Genomic DNA, 23,178 nt, shown 5'->3' on the forward strand with positions numbered 1-23,178 from the left:
GAGCTGCTTAACCCAAAAGCATTGGGTTTTATCCCTAGGTGCAGAGGAGCAGGGAATGAGCTGTTCTCCAGGAGAGAGGTAGAGGAAGCAGGAGAGGAGGTTGGAGGACCTCACGTGTGACTGAGCAGCTTCTGGGTTGAGCCAGGGCCTGTAGACACTGCAGCCTTTTTCCTTGGTGGGCTGTGTCTGGTTCATGGAGCACCATTTCCCTTAAGGAAGGACATCTGGCTTGGTAGTCTGGTTTGACCCAAGGAGCCTGCCTCTAAACCCATGTGGACCTACCTCCCTGCCACGTTAGTCCTCCAAGACTTAGTTCCCATGGACTTTAAAGATGCGCCTTGCTATCAAGTAGCAAGACCAGCCACAAGGAAGCCTTCAGGTAAAATGTGTGGGGTTTTGCTCTTGCTGTTGTGCTTTGTCTCCTACATAATTAGGCTTTTCACAGAAACTCAAGATGATTGGAAATGCCTAAGAACAGTCTCTATAGGCCACGGTAATTAAAACTGTAAATAGAATGAAAATTAAACATTCTAATAAAGCTTAAAATTCCTTTCCAGAGTGCACCGGCCTCCTTGCAAAGCTGTTATCCCAGAGCTGTCGGGGGTTCTTTTTCACATTTAAGTTGGTTACCACCTTTATTGGCTCTTAGGAATGCTCATTAAAGATAGGGACACTTCATTAGACCCAACTAAATAAACTGACCTTTTAGATTAAATTTGTTCTCCGGATTTGCACAAAGGAATTATTACCTATGGTAAATTACCTTCGTTGGGGGTATACCTATAAAAAGGTAGTATCAGGCAGACTTCCCCAGTGTTTCATAGCAGGGTCAGGATGCTTGCAGCTTTGGGGTTATATTCAGAAGTGTTTCTGACACTTTTATTATTATGACACTTGGGACTTAAGTAACATGGTAAGAAGATAAGGTAATTTGCAGCAGCCGTAGTTGCTCATTTTTAAGTCGCATCTAAATAAAGGCAACTCTAAATATTTTATATCATTATATTTTTCTGTCAATTCCATTTTTAAAAATCACAACCTGTTTTCTTGTGCGTTTCCCAAAAGGTTAGGTGTATGATTAGTCTCCGTATTGTCAGTTAAAATAAAACAAAATAAAACCCAAACATGTTTAAAGTCGTTTTGCTTGTGGAAAATGGGGCCTAGGATGTGTTTTATTGAGAGGTAACTGTCTAGAAACAACCTCAATGTCTATCCACAGGGAGCTAGTTACATAAAGTATGGTGTATGCACTACAGTGGAATATTATGCGACCATAAAAAGGAATGATCTGTACTGATACGGAATGACCTCTAGGTTGTATTTTTTATGTGGGTTAAAAAAAAAAAAATCCAGGTGCAGAACAACGTCTATATTCTGATATGGATTAAAGGACAAAAAAAAAAAAAAAAGTGTGTGTCTGTGTACTTACATATGTATCAGAGATCCTTGAAGAGATAACATGCAAAACTGAATGTTCCCTCTGGGGAACAGAACTAGGTACCTGGGAATAGGAAGACAGGGACGCTTTTCATTTTATCCCCTTTTTGTGGCCCTTGAATTTTGAGCTAGGGAAATGCATCGCCTATTCAAAAAGTAAATAGATAAAACTAATATTGAAATAAATACATGATAGACTCTTCCTAACAATCTTAGCTTCAGATTCCAAAGTTTGGTTACCTAGGGCAGCACTGTCCCATCCAGCTTTCTGTGATGCTGGAATGTTCAGTATGGGCACCATCCAGCTCAGTAGCCACCAGCCCCGTGCAGCTTTTGAGCACTTGAAAGGTGGCTTATGCAACTGAGGAACTAGAATTTTTAATTTCCTTTCATTTTAGTTAATTTACACTTAAATAGCCACCCATGGCTAGTGGCTACCATATTGATTGGGGGTAGATCTAGAGTATATGGTTTCGAATATCTCTTCTGTTTTGAGCTGACTGAAGTTTAGAGGTGTTTTAGAAGAAATAATTATTCCTTTAGGCTCTCAGTAAAATGAATTTTTTAAGTCCAAGAAAATGCCTACATTCTTTTTGCCCTCGAGCTTAATGCCATTGCGTATTTGTTGAAATAAGTGACTGTTAGATTTGAAAATCTTTATTACCCAGGAAAATCATTTTTATGGAAACAGTATCTTCTTGTGGTCTTGCATGGAAGCTGTCTGTTTTTTAGGGATTCATTTTCTCTTCTGTAACACAGACCCTATTTGCGTGTCTCCCCACAGAGTAACGTGCTGGGCACTTTGTTCTTGAGTCCCACAGCTGTTGTGACACAAGGGGACAGTTTGCATTCTTAGCCAGCAGCTGCCAGAGCCCTTCTAAAATGGTTTTGGCAGGAAATAGTGCACAAGTGGAAACCAAGTTAAAAGTAGCTTGAAAAATAAACAGAATGACTTTGGATGCCGCTTAATACATAGTCCATCTTTCCACTGAAGATTGTCTTTGTGATTTGTTAACATGGCTAGACTGTGAGCCCTTCCATGGCTGGGCTGTATCTAATTGTCTTTGAAATCCAGGGTCTAGCCCAGGGCCTGGCATATGCCAGGAGGAGGTCATTATTACTATCATTATTATCATTCTTTTTAATGATTGACTATACTGCAAATTTGTTTAATTAATTTAGTTACTAGCTTAACACTGTTGTGCATTCAGGATAAACTAAGATGCAGATAATTAGTGGTTTTGGGTCCCTCCTCTCTTTTCCTATCTACGACACAACACCGCCCACCCTCTGCTCTGAAGTAAGACGTTATGAACATTATTTAAACATTATTTATTCAATCCATTCTGCAAGCAAGCTTATTTTTGTTGCATGCAGGGAATAAGCACACTCTCATTTAGTCCGTATCTCCTACAAAGTAGGAGGTTTTCAGAAGGTGAGGGCATAGGTGTGAATGTGGTACCTTTTTATTTTTATTTTTTTATTTTTATTTATTTTTTTTTTAAAGATTTTATTTATTTATTTGACAGAGAGAGACACAGCAAGAGAGGGAGCACAAGTAGGGGGAGTGGGAGAGGGAGAAGCAGGCTTCCCGCGGAGCAGGGAGCCCGATGCGGGGCTCGATCCCAGGACCCCGGGATCATGACCTGAGCCGAAGGCAGACGCTTAACGACTGAGCCACCCAGGTGCCCAATGTGGTACCTTTTTAAACCGAAGGCACAAATCCCTCAGGCTGGTATATCAAATAAATGATTTTTTGGAGTGGGGGAGGTTCTGAAAGGGGAAACTACTAAAATCTTACTTTAGGCCTCACGTCATTCTTTCCACCAAAGTCTGCTTGCTCTAGAAGGCCCCAGGAGCTCCAGCCTCTTAGACTCCCTGGAGTGTGTGGGATGTCAAGTGTTGTCTGCATGGGAGGGGGTGGGGTTGCCTGCTGATGGGGCTGTGCCAAGCAGTGCTTGGTTCTCGTTGCAGACCTTCACTGCCTGGTGTAATTCACACCTAAGGAAAGCTGGTACCCAGATTGAGAACATCGAGGAAGACTTCAGGAATGGCCTCAAGCTCATGCTGCTTTTGGAAGTCATTTCAGGTTGGTGTTAGACATTACGTAGGTGTCCTAGCCCACCCTGCGCGTCCATGCGTGAGCTCTAGTGATGCATCTATTTAGAGATAACTGCTTCAGAAGTTCCCTTTGACCCTGGCTGGGCCAGAACATGGCAGAGAACGCCTTTCCAAAGAGCAATCTGCCTGGAGTTATTTTTCTGCTCTGAAAAAGGAGTAAATTCTGTTTAAAATTGACTTATTAAAATCATGTTTGCATCACCTGCCTCGAAACAAAATGAGAAAGAAAAAATGACCTATGCAACTCCCCACCATGCTGCCCTCCCTGCTCTAAACTCAGTGAGTGCATCTCCCAGACGTTGTCTTCCATGCAGAACACCAGGATACATGTTGGCATAACTCTGAAAACATGAGCTCAGATCCCAGAGGGGTTATGTTTTGCCCTGAATTTCAGTTGGCTGGTTTAGACTTTGGATGAGAGAAGGGATCACCCTTGAAGTGTGACTGGGAGGACGATGGCAAGTCTGCCCTGCTCCATATATCTTCATAATCAGCTATCTGTGATGGGCCCTGGCAGCCACCGCTGTGATTTGGACCAGGCTCTCCGACTTCCTCTAATAGCTAGTCAGCAACTCCAGAGGCTCCCAGGACGCCAACCAGCCTTCCTCTGTACCCCTTTGTAAGTTGGCCTGCAGACCCGACTGGATTCTCCCAGCAGAGCTGAAAAGCATATGGGTCTGTGCTGGTCCATTGGTCTTGAAAGTTGTTTTGGTTATGGTCTCTCCATACTGTGGTTTACAGACACCAGAGACCCATCAGAAACGGTCACGTTTAAGGAAGCGTGGACTCTGAGTTTTGGCATCTCGATTCTGTGTCACGGGGTTATTTTCTCTGTGTCTACGCTATTCTCTCTCCATCCGACAGGGGAAAGACTGCCCAAACCTGACCGAGGAAAAATGCGGTTCCACAAAATTGCTAATGTTAACAAGGCCTTGGATTACATAGCCAGCAAAGGCGTGAAACTGGTGTCCATCGGGGCTGAAGGTAAATGAGGTGTAATAGGAATGACCCTGTCTGCTACACTGACCTCCCAGTGGAGGGTGGGTGGGCCTGCAACTGGGCAAATTCCTCCCACCAGTTATGGTGCTTGCTTCATGTCAGGCTGTCTGCTAGGCTCTGGGGTACAGAGATGAGAAGAAGTACCAGGAAGGGCAGACCAGGCTCTAGGATGATTTGTAAAAAATAGAGTCAAATATAATGCTGTCTTCTTCAGCCTGATAATCGGGATGAGAAAGAGCTTAACCTTCCTGGTGACTCTTAAGAAGAACTAATTAGTAGGAGGGAAGTGACCTATTCATTCTCTGGGAGATTGGGAGCCCCAGTGAGTTTGGCAGGAGCTGAGATGACTCTGCTTCTTATTTTATACAGCTGAGGGCCGTGACCTTGGCCCACCTGGGGAGCGCTGGAAGGATCACGGTGAAGATGAGCCTGTGTTCTCTGAACTTGATTACTTAGAACCTTGGCACATCTAGTCCTTAAGCTTTGGGAACTCTTGGGTTGTTTTCAGTGATTATGCATTTGCAAGATATGTGCTTATTATTAACTCAGAATTCATTTAAACCAGAGACATTTGGTTATGAATACTGTATAACTAGACACACTGCGACACTTATAAAAACATGAACTGGTCTTCCCATGTATATATATATTTTCCAGTAGCTCTGAAGTCAGAACTTAGGGGAAACGTACAAGCTACAGGAAAAATTTATGCACTGGTTATGTTATCTTTACACAAATTTGTTGTTTTTTCTTTCCTAAAGAAATTGTGGATGGCAACGTGAAGATGACGCTGGGTATGATCTGGACCATCATCCTTCGCTTTGCTATTCAGGATATTTCAGTTGAAGGTAAAAGACATGGTTGAAAATCTGATTGTATTAGGATACTTAGAGTAATTTGTAAATTGAATTTATAAAGTAGAATTTAAATAGGGCCCTGTAAAATTGAACAGTCATTTACATGATTTAATGAAAGATATGGGAGTTGGGTTTTCACAGGTTTTATATTTGTATGGGAAAGACCCCAGCAATACTGTTTCATTCATGGGGGTGGAATCATTTTGGAAAAGATGAGCACATGTTCAGAACAGAAGTCGCTTTTTAAAATGAGCATTTTTTGAGCTTTTAATTGCTTATTATACTCACAGGTTCCCAACTCTAACAGTTCTGTAGACTTGCCGTTGAAACACTTTTTTTTTTCAGGTGCAAAAAACCAGTCAGTTGAAATCTGAGTTCATTCATTCATTCACCCTCTCTCCCTGCCTTCCTTCTCTGTCTCTGTATCTGTCTCTGTCTCTTTCTTTCTGTTAACAAAATCTCCATTGTTATTGTATCTTTTGGCCTCACAACTGTTCTGTTGCTATAATAGAATCATAGTCCTTGGCACTGCCACTGAAGATGAAAATCTATAGTCTTTTATGCCCACTGTACTCCTAAATATTTTGATGAATTCAGCACTGTTGAAAAGTGTCAAAATGACATTCGTAGAATTAGAACTTTGCAATACTATTTAGCCCTCGAATCACAAAATGTATAGCTGCAGAACATATTTGAAGGCGGTCTGAATTGTCCAACCAGTCAGCATCCTGTACTTTCGTCACCTAACAGGTAACCAGGTACCTGAACGGTGAGGGGTGGGGGTGTTGTTTATATTTCTGCCCAGGACGGAGTGCCCTCCAATTGCAGGTCTTTGTAGGTGATGGTAGCTACTAATCAACCAGCAAACATTAAAAACCAATAATTTACCTCTTGTTGTACGGGATGGCATGAAGCCTAAGGTATTTACCCTTAAGGAATTTCTGACCCACTTAGATTATTTCCTTCTGGCCCCATTTGTGTCATCTAAAAATCCAAGGAAGATAGGATGATATTAAAATCTCAATAATTCAGGCTCAGAAATGACAGCCAGTTTGAATTAATAAACAGTCTGAATTTGAAAACTTTCATGCAATGTGCTTTTATTAAAGTACATTCATTTCATTCTAGTGAAAATAACAAGATGCTTCTTAAAAGTTCTTGCTTTATTAAAAAAGAGTAATTTGTAATAATTTTACCAATTTTATATGCTTCCAAATTTAAATATTTAATCAGTTGAACCCCCCCCCTTAAAGAACAAATACTATTTTTAAAAAAATCTTGTTTACATGATTGCATTTGCTAGACTAGTGAATCATTTTCCCACAAATATTACAGAGGTTGTTGCAGGGTTTTTCTGATTGGTTACAAATTTCACATTAGTGATAATATTAATTTATAACTTCTATTTGAAGTGTAGCTATGAGTGGTATTATCCATTATTCATTTTCCCTGAAGTGATTAATAATGTGTCCCAAATAAGATAATAAAATCACAATATTTTGTGAAATATCACAATAAAAAGATGTATTAATCTGCTTTTCAAAAGACTAAGAAATTGAACATTCAAAAGTGGGAATTTGATTAGCAAAGTCCCTAGATTTCTTCCAAGTTGATGTCTTTCAGGAGGTAGTTGGCTGACTTACTTTTTTTTAAATTTTATTTATTGTTTTACTTTTTTGGAGTCATTTCTTAACAACCTCACTGAATTTCTGGAGGTCTATAGAAAGATGATCTTAGTTTATTTTAATGATGTGTAGCATGTGCAAAAAGACATTGTTATTATGATTGAATTCTTTGAAAAGCCAGTCTCCTTCCAGAGGATGATGGATTTCTTCCAGGAAATAAAATGAGAGATTAAATACACCTGCTAATGAGGGCAGTCCCGATATACGTGGATGGGGTTCCTTGGTGCATCCTATGGTATTTTGTGATGGAATGAAAAATGGCACTACATATTTATAATGTGCTTTTCACACTACGATTTTGTGTGTGCCAAAAGGCCATGTTTCAGATTTAAGCTATCCTGGTAGGGAGTGGGGTATACCACAGCCAGGGACATAATAGGCCTGGTTAGGAAAACCTAACAATGGGCTTGGGGTGGGAGAGATTCCTTTTTGATTAGGTTAGCCAGTAAAATAAGGAGAAATTCCTTTTTGATTAGGTTAGCCAGTGAAATAAGGAGAAAACTTCGACATTCATCGCCTCAGAGTATTCAGACATATCCAGACAGAAATTAGGTGAAACTCCGTGAGTGGCAAATTTAAACTTCAGTAGCAGTTACGAGATTGTATTGATCTGCTTTACCTCTGTTTGCCTTTCTAGCTGAAATTTCATTTAAACTTTGTAAAATACAGTGTGTTATTTCCTTCTGATGTACTTTTTCTTATTGGTTACATTGGTCGGGACCCCAAAGGCAGGCAGTATGGAGTTCCATTTTTCAACCTTTTTACCAGTTAATATTTGAATAAAGTCTTAGAACTTTCCGTTGGTTTTCCCAGTAAGATTTTCTAAAAGAGACATGAATAGGAGTCATTCAAATGATTCCTGTAGCACATGAAAAATTTGGGGAGTGTGTTTATTTCAACTGGGTTATGGGTCACAGGAAAGTCTGAACTAGAATGGGCAATTTAGATAAATAATTACAGAATGCTTTTTACAGAGAAAAAAAAAATCAACTTTAAATCCTTACTAAAATGGAAGGCCAGGGCCCAATGTTAGTCAAGAGTCCACGTGTTTATAGGGGTTTTCTAAATTGTTAGCCCTTAAATACAGGTAGAATCCTAGATTTTGGGAGTGGTTTTGAGGAGCTGTTTGGATGCATGTAATTTTGGGTCCTCCAAGAAGCCAGTGCCAGGTGGGTATTAGACACTGTCTTAGTTGGCTTGGGCTGTAACACAATACCATAGACTGAGTGGCCCGACCAACAGAAATTTATTTTCTCATGGTTCTAGAGGCCGGAAGTCCAAGATCAGGGTGCCAGCATGGTCCATTTCTGCTAAGGACCTTCACGTTGGCTTGTAGATGGCCGCCTTCTTGCTCCATCCTGCAGGGCAGAGGGGGAGAAAGAACCCTCTTCTCAGAAGGGCTCTAATCCCATCAAGGGAGCCCCACCCTCATGGCCTCATCTAACCCTAATTGCCTCCCAAAGCCTCCATCTCTAAATAAGGTCAGGGCTTTAACATAGGAATTTGGTGGTGGTGGTGGGGGGGGCGGGGAATACAAACATTTAGTCCAGGTCAGACATACCAGAGATTCGTTGGAAGAAATGCCTATGAAGAACCGAAAATGGCCGAGAGAGAATCTTCAGTCCAGTGCACCTGGCCAACACTTGTATGGGAGAAGGAAAGGGAGGGCTGCAGGGAGAAGGGTCTGATGGGGAGCCCTTTAGCCTGGGCTGCTCTGAGGAGCCGCACACACGCAGGAATGGCCCAGCTCCCGTGCCCCTCCCTCCCTCAGTCGTGGGCTGGAGCAGCACGAGGAGGTATGGCCTCCGGGGAATGCAGGGCTGGATTCTGAGTGTAGCAGCTGGGACCTCTGTGGCCTGCCCTGCTCTACCCCGGGGGCCTGTTGTTGTTTCTACTTGATCAAAACTCAGGTCGCCAAACCTGAAACGTACTAATGAAAGCCTTTTGGTATTATAAAAATCACCGGGTAAGGGAATAAATCGGAGACACAGCGGCCTCTGTGAATTCCATTGACCTAAGACTATAAGAGAATCAAATGACAGGTTAGTGAGGTCATAAACTAGTGAGGAGTAGTAGTTTTTAAACGAAACTTTAAAAGAAAAATGATTCATTGCCAACATCCCTGCAGCCTGGGTTTATGTTTATGACATCATAACTTGTGGTTGCTCTCGTGTTGGCCTTTTCAAGTCCCTTCGGTGTCATCAGCAGTCCGCCCCCGGGAGCAGGGTCCCAGCAGAGCTCATGAGAAGAGATGATGCATTTGGTGGTTGGCTCCCTGGGAGGTCTCTTTATCAGGTTCCCAGGCATTGGGTGCATTAAGTAGTATTTCCATGTAGACACTTTTTCTTGGCTGTCATTACAGAAACCTCTGCCAAAGAAGGTCTCCTGCTCTGGTGTCAAAGGAAAACAGCTCCTTATAGAAATGTGAACATTCAGAACTTCCACACCAGGTGAGCAAGCTGGGCCCTGGGCTACTTAGATTCTCACTGGAGTCCTGGGAGGGCCGTGGTTACATACGCCAGGGTCTTCCGGCTCCTGCCTGAGACGCGCTTTTACGTCTGCCATGGACCCGAGGCTGTAGCATCTCTGATGCCTGAGATCGTGGGGAACGTGTCTGATTAAGACTTGAGGTGCTGGTAAAACAGCGCGGTCCCGCTAAGCACCCGAACAGGCCTTCACAACTTGGGGGTGCAGGCATGCACCTCACCGTGGCCTTCCCCTGCTGCTGGGGGAAGCTGACAGGTGTGGCTTCTCAGCGAGCAGGATACTGAGGCAGAGTCTGTATGTCCCCCTGATGTACTGTCTCCTCCCCGATGCCTCCCTCAGTGCTACCTGGACAGACCCTTCCTCAGCCAGCTTTGTATGCTGGGGTTCGAGAGAAGGAGGAATCTCATGTTTGTAACATGACAGGAACCTGCATGAATGAAACCTAAATATAATCTCAGAGCATGGTTTTACCACTTGCTCTGTCATTATCATTTGTGAGTAGAAGAGTTGCCTGTATTTTCACCCTTTATATGGTGGGTTACCCAGGAATCGAAATGGGTCCCCAGCCACCATGGATAATCAGAGCCGCAAGGAAAAATGGGGGAGGTTCTCCTAGATAGACAAATATTATTAGAGTGTCTACCAAGTGTCAGGCACTGAGCCAGGCCTTGAGCGTACAAAGGTGGGAAAGAGGACTTCCCTGTCCCTACAAGATGCTGTCTCTAGGACAGGAGGAGCCTTGAAGGAGAAGGCAGGCCTTCTGCTAGTGTGAAAGTCAACTTGCCTCTCATTGACTGTCTTGCTTTTCCTCCTTGGGCCCAAGATTGGCCCAGGCACTTCAGCTGTGTAGCCCCTGGGGTTTCTTTCTTCCCCTGACCCTTTGGGGAGCAGAACTCCCACTCACAGCCCTCGGTGAACCCCTGGTCACCCGGAGTTGTCTAGAGAACAGTTAGCACGAGCGTCTCCGGGGAAACAGACCAGGAAGGCAGGTCCTCCTTGCTGAGTCCCTCGGGTGATAACATGTCTTTGCCTTTTTGAAAACATGTAAAGAACATTATGAAGGAAGACAGAGGAGTCCCTGGGAGCTGATAGTGACTTTTTAAGTGTACTAAGGAACTTGGGGGGAAGTGAGTCCTGGACATTTCAGGATAGACATCCTTGTGTATGGTTATTGGGCAGACCCTGCAGGAGCGTCCACCTCGGAGACTGGGAGGAGAGAGGGAGGGGGGTGTCGGGACCAGAGGGCATTGACCAGGGAGGAGGGCAGAGGTGGAGCAGAGGGCCGTTGCTGGTTCTCGAAGCCCAGAACCAGACTGGGCCAGGAGACGGGGAGGAGTCCCGGGCAAGGATGGGCCTGAAGCTGTAGAGGAAGAGGAGCCCAGGGGACCCCAGGAAGCCCCCAGGAAGAAGGCTGGTGTTCAAGGAAGGGACCGCAAGGTCACTGGGTCAGCTAGATGGGCAGGGACATGGGGCCTTTTGCGCATTAAGTCAGACAGAAGGACATGAGGGGCCCTGCGTCCCAAATTGCAGGCCTACGTCTGACCAAGGGCAGATCCTTGCCTTGCTTTCTCTCCATTAACGGGTGTTCCTGTTCTTCTCGACCATGGCGCAGCTGGAAGGATGGCCTCGGACTCTGTGCGCTCATCCACAGACACCGGCCCGACCTCATTGACTACTCAAAGCTTAACAAGGTCATTCTGGGGGCCTGGCATGCCGTGTCCGCTCTGCCCCTCAGCATGTCGTCCTGAAAGTGAGCACATCAGCACTGAACTCACACAAACACGCAGGCTGCCACCAGCCGAGGCTCCCAGCTAGCCTTGCACGCAACGCAGACGGGAAAGACAGCCAGGAAAATACTTTGATTCGTAATTAATTAATCACTAATATTAAATCGGGTGGGATAAGACCCAAAGCCAAGCCACCCTTTTGGCCCTTTAAATTAAGACACATTTGTCGGTTTGGCTTGATTTACTCTGAAGGGTTTTATTGATTTTACTTTCCCAGATTGTAAATATGAGAAAGGAAGCATATATGGGTTTTTTTGGGGGAGAGCGGGGGAAGAAAGGTTCAAATACTCTAAGCCTTCTTTTTAAATTCCCTTTACCTTTTCTGAAGGATTTAGTTGCAGGCATTTTTACTCAGAACTGATTAACTTACTTCTCACACGAGGGACATTTTATCATTATCTTGCGATCGAGAGAAGATATTCGTTGTAGCTTTAGAAAAGAGTGTTTGAGAGCGCTTGACTGGCTCAGTCGGAAGAGCGTGCGACTCTTGATCTCGGGGTTGTGAGTTCGAGCCCCACATTGGGTGGAGAGATTACTTCAAAATAAAATCTTTTTTAAAAAAACTTTTTTTAAAAAGAAAAGGGTTTTTGTTATTAATTTTGGTTTTGCTCTCTTTAGAAAATTCAACTGATGACATTTTTGTTCTCTCCTTTTAAGCTTAAGCTTTAGTGCACTTAAGTTTCAAATAGTCTCAGAACTCTTTCTTTAGAAAAGTAGTTTAAAAATGTAATCTGTGACAGAGAAAAGAAGTCCATGCCCCTTCTCAGCCTTGTGGCAGACATCTGTGCTGTAAAGATTTAGGACTAAAGGCATTGCCTGCCCCGAAAACATTGCCACAGGTGGTGGTTAGGGCACAGATCCTTCTGGTTGCTGGTGCTCAGTTGTCTGCTCACTGGAGTTGCCGTGTTGTGTGGAATCCGTCCCCGCATGCCGCCCTCACCCGTGTGCTCTGCATGGTCATTGGAAGAGGTCACTTTTGCCCCCTTTTTAGTTGTCACCTGCTCGTTGCCTCTCTGCTGGCCCGTCCCCGATGACTGCAGGGGAGCTCATGGAGAAGTGACTTGTAGGGAAAGATGAATCCTACAGTTCCATAACAGAAGGTTGCCCGAGGTCCTCAACTTTTCAAAGCCCATATTCTCTTATTCTGGAGTTATTTTGATGTTTCAAACATGGAGACGGTGTATATTTTTTCAATGCATCTCTGTCTCATTTGCAAAATGAAGGGATTGTTCTAGATTGAAGTAGTTTCGTTAGCAGGTTAGAATGGTCAATTTTTTTTTAGAAATGGTCAACAGACCATTGGCTATCGAAGATGAGCGAAAAATGATAGTAATGAGCAGTAGCAGTTAATACTTACATAGTTCTAGATTAGACTGTTATAAATAAATACACGTGTTTATTATATATGTACATATATATTCATAAGTATGTGACACATATATCACACATATTTATATATGTCTATTTGTACATGTTCTAATATGTATGTTACACATACTTTTTTTTTTTTAAAGATTTTATTTATTTATTAGAGAGAGCGAGAGAGCACGAGAGGGGGGAGGGTCAGAGGGAGAAGCAGACTCCCTGCCGAGCAGGGAGCCCGATGCGGGACTCAATCCCGGGACTCCAGGATCATGACCTGAGCCGAAGGCAGTCGCTTAACCAACTGAGCCACCCAGGCGCCCTACACATACATATTATTATGTGTATGTTACATATACATGCACATTCATTCAGTCTTCACAGTGCACAGTGAAATATAATGCACTGATGAAGTAGGTACTGTTATTATCCCAGTTTTACAGATGAAGGAAGTATAGAATTCAGCAATCTGCCCAACGTCACATGGCCAGTAGCTGAGGCAAGAAAATATTTCACTGTCATATTTTCTCCCTCTCAGTTACGGTATAAATGAGATAGTGTTCACAGAGTCTCAGAATCAATCTATTTTTAACGCTGAAATTTTTCTTATATATTTAAAACAAAAAGAAAAACTTTTACTCAGCAATTTGGCTTTATAAACATATGCATAAAATACACAGGTAAGACTTACGTTATAATATGGCTTCTTTTAATGATATGATTATATGCTTTGTTAAAACATTTACTTGAAAAAAATGTTTTGCCTGAAATGTATACTCTGTGAGGCCAGGAAACTTACTTGGGTTTCTTCATTGAGCCTCGTGAGTGTGTTTTTAAAGTCTGCCCTTTAAAATTACTTCAGCCTAGGGGCGCCTGGGTGGCTCAGTTGTTGGGCGCCTGCCTTCAGCTCAGGTCATGATCCTGGGGCCCTGGGATCGAGCCCTGCATCGGGCTCCCTGCTTGGTGGGAAGCCTGCTTCTCCCTCTCCCACTCCCCCTGCTTGTGTTCCCTCTCTCACTGTGTCTCTCTCTGTCAAATACATAAGTAAAATCTTAAAAAAAAAAATTACTTCAGCCTCTTCAAATGTACTCATTGTAAAGCATTGCAGTTTCTACAGTGTTTAAGTGGCTTTGATGTTACAATTCATTAAAGCCATCCCTGAACTAACACTAGTTTTCAGTTTGATTTTCTATCTTAACTACCCCCATCCCATTTCAGGTTTGTAATGATGTCTTAAGCGGATCAAAACAAGTCTTCAAATTTTTCGGTGTTTCGGTTATACACCTGTGGTTAAATCTATTTTATTATATTATATATATATGTATGTAAATATATATATTTAACCAGTTTCACAGTGAAGATAAACATAATCTTAAGAACAAAAATTTTCTCACAGTTTTCATTTACAATTTCAGTCTTTGGCATCCTAGAAGCATGATTTTTGCTCTTTATAGCCATCTTGTCACCTTCTTTGGGGATCCAGAAGTTTCACCAACTAGCATGTTTCCTTCTCTTTACCCCTTAGCTTGTATTTATATTTCAAACAAAAGCATTGTACTAAGTATTCTCTGTGATCACCTTCCAGATCTGGAAAATGTCCGTTTCATGATTTCTTCTGGAATCATTTAAAGGTTGTTATCAATAGAGTTGAAAATCAGCTCGGAGGTATTCGGAGTGTTCTTTCCAGCCCATGAGAAAAGATCTGACAGCTTTTCTCCTGTCTGCAAAACAGTTGTCCTCTTAAACCTTGGGCTCACATTTTATGATTTGGAGTGTGCATGCATTGTGTGGGGTTCGTATCATTTTTGGTGTTTCTCTAAATGTTTGAAGCGACTGGAAAAAGATAAGAAGGAAGATTACTTACACTATGGTGGTTATGTGCGTGGAGAGGTCTCCTTCTAAAAGTGAGGAGTGTAAAACACATTACTCATAATTCCTGTTCAAAAGATATATTCAAACACTTGCTCTGCTGTTTTTCATGCAGGATGACCCAATAGGAAATATTAACCTGGCCATGGAAATTGCAGAGAAGCACCTGGATATTCCCAAAATGCTGGATGCTGAAGGTGAGAGGAAAATTATGTTTACTGACCTACATAAAGTCTGTGGCCTAGTCATGCAGTGGCCGTGCAGTGGGGATTTATAAAACTTTGTAGCCAGGTTATATCTGGTGTACTTAGGAATCTGAAGAAGTTTCTGTCATTGGCCACAGGAGTGTGAAGAGCATTTCATTTGCAGCTCGTTCATGAATTCTTTTTAAAAATCCTGCTCAAAACCACACCAGCAAAACTATAGTGAAAGAATTTGGTAAAAGGTTCAGCTTTGGCAAAGAAACGGAATGCATTAGTTTGTGATCTGCAAAGAAAAACTTAACTATTTTTATTTTTGTAACAACACGCTGTTATTTTTCTTACCACATGGAGACAAGCTTAGCAAATAAATCTTCTTGTGAAGTGCTCAGGACTCCACAAGGAAAAACATCCTTCCTTCCAACCAGAAGTTAGAGAATCGGAATAGAGAGTATGGAACATTTAGGCGTCCATGTACCTCTCAAACTTCCACGTTTCATTTTGGGTCTAAATTAACTTCAGTTTAGTTAGATCTGAAAGAACGTCTAAGTATTTTGCAGCTGAGCATCACTCATGCTGGGGACTAGTTTTAAATAACTTTTGTGCGCTGTATATGTGATAAATTCGCACACCATAGAAAGCACAGATATGTGGAGACCATCCATTCATTTCACTTGTTCATGATTCACTTACCACTCAACAGACATAGATTGAGTGCCTACCATGAGCAAGACCTTCTGCTAGGTACTTCGGGAGAGAATGAGATGTATAAGGTAGGGTCCTGCCCTCAAGGAACTTACGTTGCTGTGTGTTTGTTGTTAATACTATTATTCCGTCATGGCCCATTTCTTCCCCTAATTGGCATTATTGGGGAAAAGCAAAGAACTTGATTATAGTCAATTGTCAATCTTCTGTTCCTCCTTATTGTTGGTGATTGTATTATAAATTATCATAAACTAGGTGGCTTGAAGCAACAGGAATTTATTCTCTTATGATTCTGTAGGCTGTAAGTCTGAAACGAAGCTGTTGACAGGGCCATGCTTCCTCCAAAGCCTCTAGAGGAGGTTCCTTCCTTGTCTCTTCCAGCTTCAGAAAGCCCCATGCATTCCTTGGCTTCTGGTAGCATTACTCTTCCCTCTCTGTCTCTACTTCTCATTCCCTCTTTCTTATAAGGACATCAGTCATGTTAGATTAAGGATCTTCCCTATCCCAGGAGGACCGCATCTCAACTTGATTCTACCTACGAAGGCCTACTTGCAAGTGAGGTCACATTCACAGCTACCAGGGGTGGGACCTAGGACTTCAGCATATCTTTTTGAGGGACACAGTGCAACTTGTAACAGTGACCTTCAAAGTAGGATTCTAATTTTACCCATTCATTAATTTAACCATTTTAACAAACACCTGTATTACTGGGCATTAACACTTGAATACGCTCCTCCGAATCTGTTGATGGTTTTCAAAAACTCTTGAGAGGGAGAGAGTCAGTAAAATAATGAAGTAGCAACATAGAATAAATAGTTCCTTTTCCTTTTTTGTCTGTCTGTCCTCTCTAAGCTAAGTTTACATTTGTGTGGCATCTCCTTTGACCTTTCCATAGAGTAAATAACTACCCAGAGTGTACCCACTCGAATTAATAGCTAGGATACTAAAGAGAGGAGAAAACAGACAACATTTAGTAAATTAATGCCTCCCTGATACACTGCAATCGAGGGTGAGTTCAGGGTCACCATCATATTCCTCTGGCCTGCTGACACGCTTCTTAGTCGGTAGGTTTTTCCTTAGCCTCTGAGTCCTGCTCTGGGCATGTGTCCATCCTGTGAATCCTTTTAGGCCAATGAGATGCGCTGGTACTCCCTTCATTTCCTCCTCCCCTGTGACACATTTTCGTCTATTTCCTTTTCCTTTCCTTTTAAATGGTTCAGAAAAATGCTTACATACTATAGTATTTTCTGTGTAATTTCTCACAGGAATCTTCTGTCAATCATGAACTTGACTGACTTGGGTGTGGGGCTCACTGCGACAGGACTACCCAGCAGGTCTCCCTGCCCGTGACTCTCTGTATCCTTGCTACACCTGCCCTTGGACTTATCACCCCCACAGCGTTGTGTTAGCATGTCCTTGGTTCGGCCAAGTCCTGAGCTGGCTGCCTCCTGTCAGAATGCTCGTCCCTCCAGCGCAGCCTTGCTGTTGACCTCAATTCCTGTCATTGTGTGGGGGCCTGGACCCTCAGTGGGGATTCTCAAGTGGCTCCTTGGGCCACTCTCCCATGAACTGTTACCCGTAGTAAACACTGGAGAAACTTATCCTCCTCTTAACCATCTGCTGTGCTTTTTAAAAGGTTCTGGAAGTTGTTTCTCTATTTTCCTCCACAAACCTTTCCTTAAGGTGAGCACCAGGCTTGGGTTCCTGGGTGTGTAGGTTCTGTGTGGACTCGCAGAAGGGATCTTAGTTGACTCCCTCTGTGTCTGCAGCGGGAGAAAGTCTCAGGGAATGTTCTGTCACGTGCATCCTGTGGGCTTCCAGAACTCCGATTCTGGCCATGACCTCCTTGCCCATTTAGGGCCCTTCTGCATTAGCTGTGTCCTTCTCTTTGGCAATTCTCAAAAGTACACAGAGAGTAATGACTTTGTAGGTCCGACTTCTTTGACTGGAGCCAACGTTTTAACCACATAAGTGTGGGAGGGGTGCGGTGGGGAGATTCATTGCTTTGACTTCTCCAAGGCAGCACTTGGTCGAAGCCTGCGGGTGCTAGAACATCCGAGCAGTTAACCTTCTTTTCTCCACACAGATTTAGTATACACTGCCAGACCTGATGAGAGAGCCATAATGACTTATGTTTCCTGTTACTATCATGCTTTTGCTGGTGCACAGAAGGTGAGGATGTAAAACATGAATCACCACTCACCCTTCACCTTCTGTGTCTTAATTTTTTTTTTTTCCCAATTGTTTTTCTCTTTTCCTCTCTCCTCTGAGTAAGGAGACCTGTCTGGTTCTGAGGAGGCAGTCATTTGTCTTTTTTAGTCTAGTTTTTTTGAAACTTACTTTCTGTCCATGCAGTAGTATGCTGTTCATGTTTGTTTTCCAGAAGATTCCATGCTGTGACACAACCCCACATCCTTTCTAGGCATACCCTCTGAAAACCCGATGACTAGGCTTCACCCTTTAGGGAATTACACGGTCTCTTTTTAACTGCATTTTATCCAGTGACTGAACGAAGTTTAAAGTTAAAAAGCAATTCAGCAAACAGTGGTGTCGCCAAGGTGGAAGGAGAAAGGTTGTGTGTTCACACGGTCCTGTTTTCTCTTCCCGTTGGTGGTTTCGGCAGCTAATACAAACGGTAGCAAGAATGACAATAAGTACGAGCCATGTCTGTCCTTCTCTTTAGAGGTTTTGTTACCCTTGGTGATTTCTGTAAATGGCAAGGTAAGTAGGCACAGAAGAGGTTAAAAGCCACGTCCTCTCCAGTGAGTCTTCCCCCCCCCCCCCACCGCCCCACCCAGGAGCCAGAAAGCCGACAGGAAGGTGGGGTGGGGAAGGGGCAGGAGAGAGGGGGCCCTGGGGTGCTGCCAGTGTTCCCAGCATGTCACTCCCAAGGCGAGACGTGTCACTCAGAGCAGCAGTGACAGAGGACCTGATATGGTCAACAGATGAGCGGACGTGGCCTCACGAGTCACTAGGAAGTGATAACAAGCCCTGATACGTAGCACATGGTCCCCGTATTCATGCCTTGACTGCACTTGTAGAAGCTCATCACGGGGCGGGGGAGGCGGAAAGCCCTCAGCTTGATTATTAAAAAACAAAAACAAAAACAAAAAAAAACAACAACAAAAACATGCTGGTTCAAGTCATTCAAGCCCTTCTGTTCACAAACCGTGTCCGTGCTGGAGAGCCTTCCTGAGCTTTAGGATTGTGGGCCCCAGACACACACAGAAAATGGATCGGTGTAAACCAGTTTGTTCTTCCCTCTGTTCACCCTGGTTTCTACTCTTCATCTGTATGTGTGTTTGTTTTCTGTGTTATTTTTTTCCCTCCCTTCAGACATTGTGAACACTCCCAAACCCGATGAAAGAGCTATCATGACTTACGTTTCCTGCTTCTACCACGCGTTTGCGGGCGCGGAGCAGGTATTCAGCACGTGTCGATCGGGGCTGCCGTGCAGTTCTTCTGCACCGGTTTTAGTTGTGTGTGCGTGTGTGTGCGTGCGCGTACGTGGGTGTGTGTTCGTGCGCTTCACATCTTACCTTGGAATCTTAAGTGTGTTGTGATGACCTAATACGCCAAGTTCCAAACTGTGAATCCTTCGTGTTTTTTAACAGCTTTAACTTCAGACAGTTCCTGAAGTGTTGTTGTTTTTGTTTTTAAATCTTTCCTTCCTTCTAAGATGTTGCTTTGATTTCGTTAGTTAATTGTGGGAAACGTTGGTGCTTTAGGAAAAAAAAAGTGCCTTGAAAATGGCGCCACGGTCACTGAACAGTGACGGGGAGATTTGACAAGGACAGATGAGCGCCTTCCTGGTGCCCCTTGTTCTTTCCGCCTAGAAACTGCCTTCACTGTTCAGTGATTTGTTCTAACACCTTTCAAGACTAATCTTAATTGAATTGAAATAGTGAAAGGATAACGATGTGAAAACCTCAGAAAAATTCACATTTCTTAAGACACACATTGTGGGCGAACGTCCCTCAGCTTTCTCCTTATTCACCTGTCTCTCGCCCCTTCACATAATCTACTTGGAGAAAACGGATGGACTGGGGGTGGGGGACACAGTATGTGTCATTTCTGTGATTTCTCAACGACCGTCACCAGCAAATGATGCTAACTGCAAACGGGGCTTTAGAGGCAAGGCTTTGGGACGGGCTGGAGGCCAGGAGGGGCAGCTTGCTCTTCTTAAGTCGTCACATGGTCATGGTTCAGGGCACTTTGCCACCCCTGGCCCAAGTTCCCCTCCACAAGATGATAACCGAGAATTCTGTATACCTTGATGACGTCTCATGGAGGTCACACAAATCTTAAAGCAGGTTTAGCTCTGGGGAAGGATCCCATCTAGCAAGTTCTGGTGTATTCATTTCAGGACAAGAGGGCTTCAGCGAACTCGGTGCAATGACAAGATAGATTCAGGACCCGGTTAGTTTTTTGCTTTGATTTCCAAAGGCTAATGCTATCTAGAGAGTTCTGGCCCCATAGTCATGAGGTCAGTAGAATGCTCATGTGGACATTCAGGGACGGGGGATTTCGGCTTCCTTGACCCGTATATTTCTGTCACTAACTTGCTTGATGTTTTACGAAGCTTGCGTTTTAGACTAATGGTATCTCCCCATTATTCCCCACAGTACATTCAGCCTGCCGTGTAAGTCTGTGTAAAACAAGGTGTGAAATGACTCATGGTGTTCAACAGCCATACCCTCAGTCTTCCTCCACCCCAACCTTGAATCAGCACGCCATCTCCTCATTTCCTCTCCTGCCCCACCACGTTCTGTTTTGTGCATGCGCATCCCTGTCGACGGAGCTGTTCTGTTTACCTATTGTGTTTTACAGGCCGAGACAGCGGCTAACAGGATATGTAAGGTTCTTGCTGTGAATCAAGAGAATGAGAGGCTGATGGAAGAATATGAGAGGCTAGCAAGTGAGGTAAAGGAAGCGGGTGCCCGGCAGTCCTGTCCCTTCCCACCCAGAGGGAGAGGCATGGAGGGGGACACACCGGCTGTCAGTGTTTTCTTTCTTTGCATTTTTCGTCTCGGACAGAATCAAAGTGGGAAAATCCACTTGATCTCAGGGGTTGCTCATCTTGTAGCAACATACTGATTGGCACAAAAGTCATCACAATGGGCTCCCCAACTGTCCCAAAGCATAGAGGTAGTTTGCATGTTTGCAGACACGTGGGATGTGACTCTATGCTCAGCTCTGCACTGCCAGGGTCGGACACCCCCCAGGGGACACCGCATTACTAATTTTTTTTTCCTGCTTCATTGGTTACTCAACTCACCTAGTGTGCCCTCTGTTACTCAGAAGCCCTGCTCCACGCAGCAACTGAGCATCCCAGACACTGGCCCAGCCCGTTGTGAGACACGGCTCGGCCTTGTGTGCGTGTCTATGAATATCTAGAGGGAAATGTGGGGAGGACAGAGTCCCCCATCCAAGGTGTTTGAGCATGAATGTCCATGATGCCTTCTGCAGCTCTTCAGCCAGATTCTTGGTTAGAATAGCACTTTCCATGTTGCTCTTCTTTCTGTTCTGATTAGAGCATAAATAGCAACAAAGCAGTCTCATCACTGCTGCCATGTTGCTTCCCCCAGTCAAGGGATGGGCTGAGTGAGCGGCACACCACACCCTCTCTGGGTTGAACTCAGTTACAGTGACACATGTCTGTGACCAAATGATTTTTGCTCTGACTTGATTTACCTGATATTTGGTCTGTCCTGGGAAGAGTGTCAGGATACTTGGAATAAGTCTTCCAAAGGAGTGGTTAATAGTAATCTGATCTGATGATATTGAGTTTATGTTTTCATATTGCTGCTATGGGAAAATTCGATTTGGCAGCATTGTTTAACCCAGGGACCAGCTTCAGGGTAGAGGCACGACCGGGACCAAAGGACAGACAGTAGTTCTGTCCTTCCTTTTCTTCCCTGGTCCTTCATTTATCTTCCTCAAACCCTTCGACTGTGGGTGTATCACCATTTTAGCGAATTTTTATTCTTACCTGCTGTCATTTTCCAAGTAATTACGAGTATCAATTATTAGTGGCTTTTCAACTTGCTCGTAATTTGAGAGAAGGGGGCATATATACTTCATTCTTAGGAATTCACTACCATTTTCACTTCTATCATGTGGATTTCCTCAAAATGATAAATTAAAATATAACTTGGCATTGAGTCAGTCCCAGATTTACAATGTATCTTTCTGGTCAATAGATTCATGAGATTTGAGCTTATTTGAAATAGAATTACATTTTAAGTTAAACCCAGTCCTTTTCTGAGTTTCCATCCCATGTCAGGTTTTTGTTTTTCATTTGAAAGCTCCATCCAGCATTTGTCTGCTAATGTCTAGTCCCTGAGTTTCCTGTAAATGTCACATTCTTGTGAAACATGACTCGTGCTGACTTTCAGTTTTCGACCTGTATGTGGGACTGTGGGGGTGATCACCAGTGGCCATGGGGTGGGGTCGGGGGCGGGCGGCGCTGAAGTTTTCATTCATGCCACAGCGCATGTGCTTAAAGATGCCTTTTTATCCTCTCCCTTCAGTCCAGAGTATTCTATTCATACTCTGTCATTTTGGGAACATTCGGTGGAATGCATTCCAATTGTTAGGTGCTTCTGTTTCTCACCTGGGGGTGGGGGGCTGGGGTTTGCTGGCGTCTCCAGCAGTATTTGTGTGTTTTGGGAGCAGCTGTTGGAATGGATTCGCCGCACGATCCCCTGGCTGGAGAACCGGACCCCCGAGAAGACCATGCAGGCCATGCAGAAGAAGCTGGAGGACTTCCGGGACTACCGGCGCAAGCACAAGCCGCCCAAGGTGCAGGAGAAGTGTCAGCTGGAGATCAACTTCAACACGCTGCAGACCAAGCTGCGGATCAGCAACCGGCCCGCCTTTATGCCCTCCGAGGGCAAGATGGTGTCGGTGAGTGCCTGCCCCCGGACCCGGTTTGTTTCTGAAGCCTCCTCTCTGACGGGCCGCCCAGAAGGCCACAGGTCCTTTCAGCGAATGGTTAGGATGTGGGCCCTGTAACCGCGTCATTCGGGATGTTTTTTCCCCACCAGCGTGCGGTTCTTGGCCCCAGTTGCTCCTGGGGTGGTGCCCCGCCCAGAGCGGCCTTTACCGCCTCCCCTGCCCTCCCATGACCTGGCCGTGTCTTCCCGCTGGACCTTCTGGCACCTGCATCACGTGCCCTCTCTAACCTGTGCTTAGGACCCGGTCACATTTCCAGGGCCTGGTGCTGCATGGGTCTCCCTCCCCGCATGGTTGGCTTCCTTGCTCTCCAGAGTCACTTGCACCCGCACCTGGGACTCGAGAATCGCAAACCTTGCCACCTCCTCTGCTCCTCGTAGCACAGTGCTGGCCCTCGGCTGCCCTTTTTGCAGAACCTCCAGGAGTCGCTGGTGGCAACCCTTCTTAGCCCCTCACTGCTCCTTTACTCCTTTTACTCTTCACCCTGCAGCCACCTGGCTTGTCCCCTCCAGAGACCGTTCCTGTTGGGCTCAGAGGCCCCATTTCCATATTCTCTGCCACTTTGACCCTTTTAACCACGCCGTTAACCACGCCGCCTCCTTGAAACTCCTTCTACTCTCGACCTCACCGTTTCCTTCCCACCCCACAGAGTCCTTCCACACACGCGCAGAGCTTCGCCCCCCACCGCCACCCCAGTCCGTGGGAGGACCTC

The 23,178-nt window shown here is 44.4% G+C and overlaps 1 protein-coding gene across 2 annotated transcripts in view; it reads left to right on the forward strand.

Moving 5' to 3' along the window:
* Positions 1 to 23,178, forward strand: part of ACTN2 (actinin alpha 2) — a 69,357-nt gene that overhangs the window by 22,558 nt on the left and 23,621 nt on the right. The window contains exons 2-10 of one of the 2 annotated variants that reach the window (XM_032430291.1): positions 3,412 to 3,526; positions 4,423 to 4,542; positions 5,319 to 5,405; positions 9,462 to 9,549; positions 11,199 to 11,277; positions 14,720 to 14,801; positions 17,596 to 17,681; positions 20,340 to 20,432; positions 22,188 to 22,418. In XM_032430291.1, the coding sequence (XP_032286182.1) occupies positions 3,412 to 3,526; positions 4,423 to 4,542; positions 5,319 to 5,405; positions 9,462 to 9,549; positions 11,199 to 11,277; positions 14,720 to 14,801; positions 17,596 to 17,681; positions 20,340 to 20,432; positions 22,188 to 22,418 (981 nt within the window). Of the gene's footprint in view, positions 1 to 3,411; positions 3,527 to 4,422; positions 4,543 to 5,318; positions 5,406 to 9,461; positions 9,550 to 11,198; positions 11,278 to 14,719; positions 14,802 to 17,595; positions 17,682 to 18,845; positions 18,932 to 20,339; positions 20,433 to 22,187; positions 22,419 to 23,178 lie in introns of both variants that reach the window. The other variant, XM_032430293.1, reaches the window with a different exon arrangement.

Source organism: Phoca vitulina, unplaced genomic scaffold (assembly GCF_004348235.1).
Source record: "Phoca vitulina isolate PV1807 unplaced genomic scaffold, GSC_HSeal_1.0 scaffold43, whole genome shotgun sequence".
Lineage (NCBI taxonomy): Eukaryota > Metazoa > Chordata > Mammalia > Carnivora > Phocidae > Phoca > Phoca vitulina.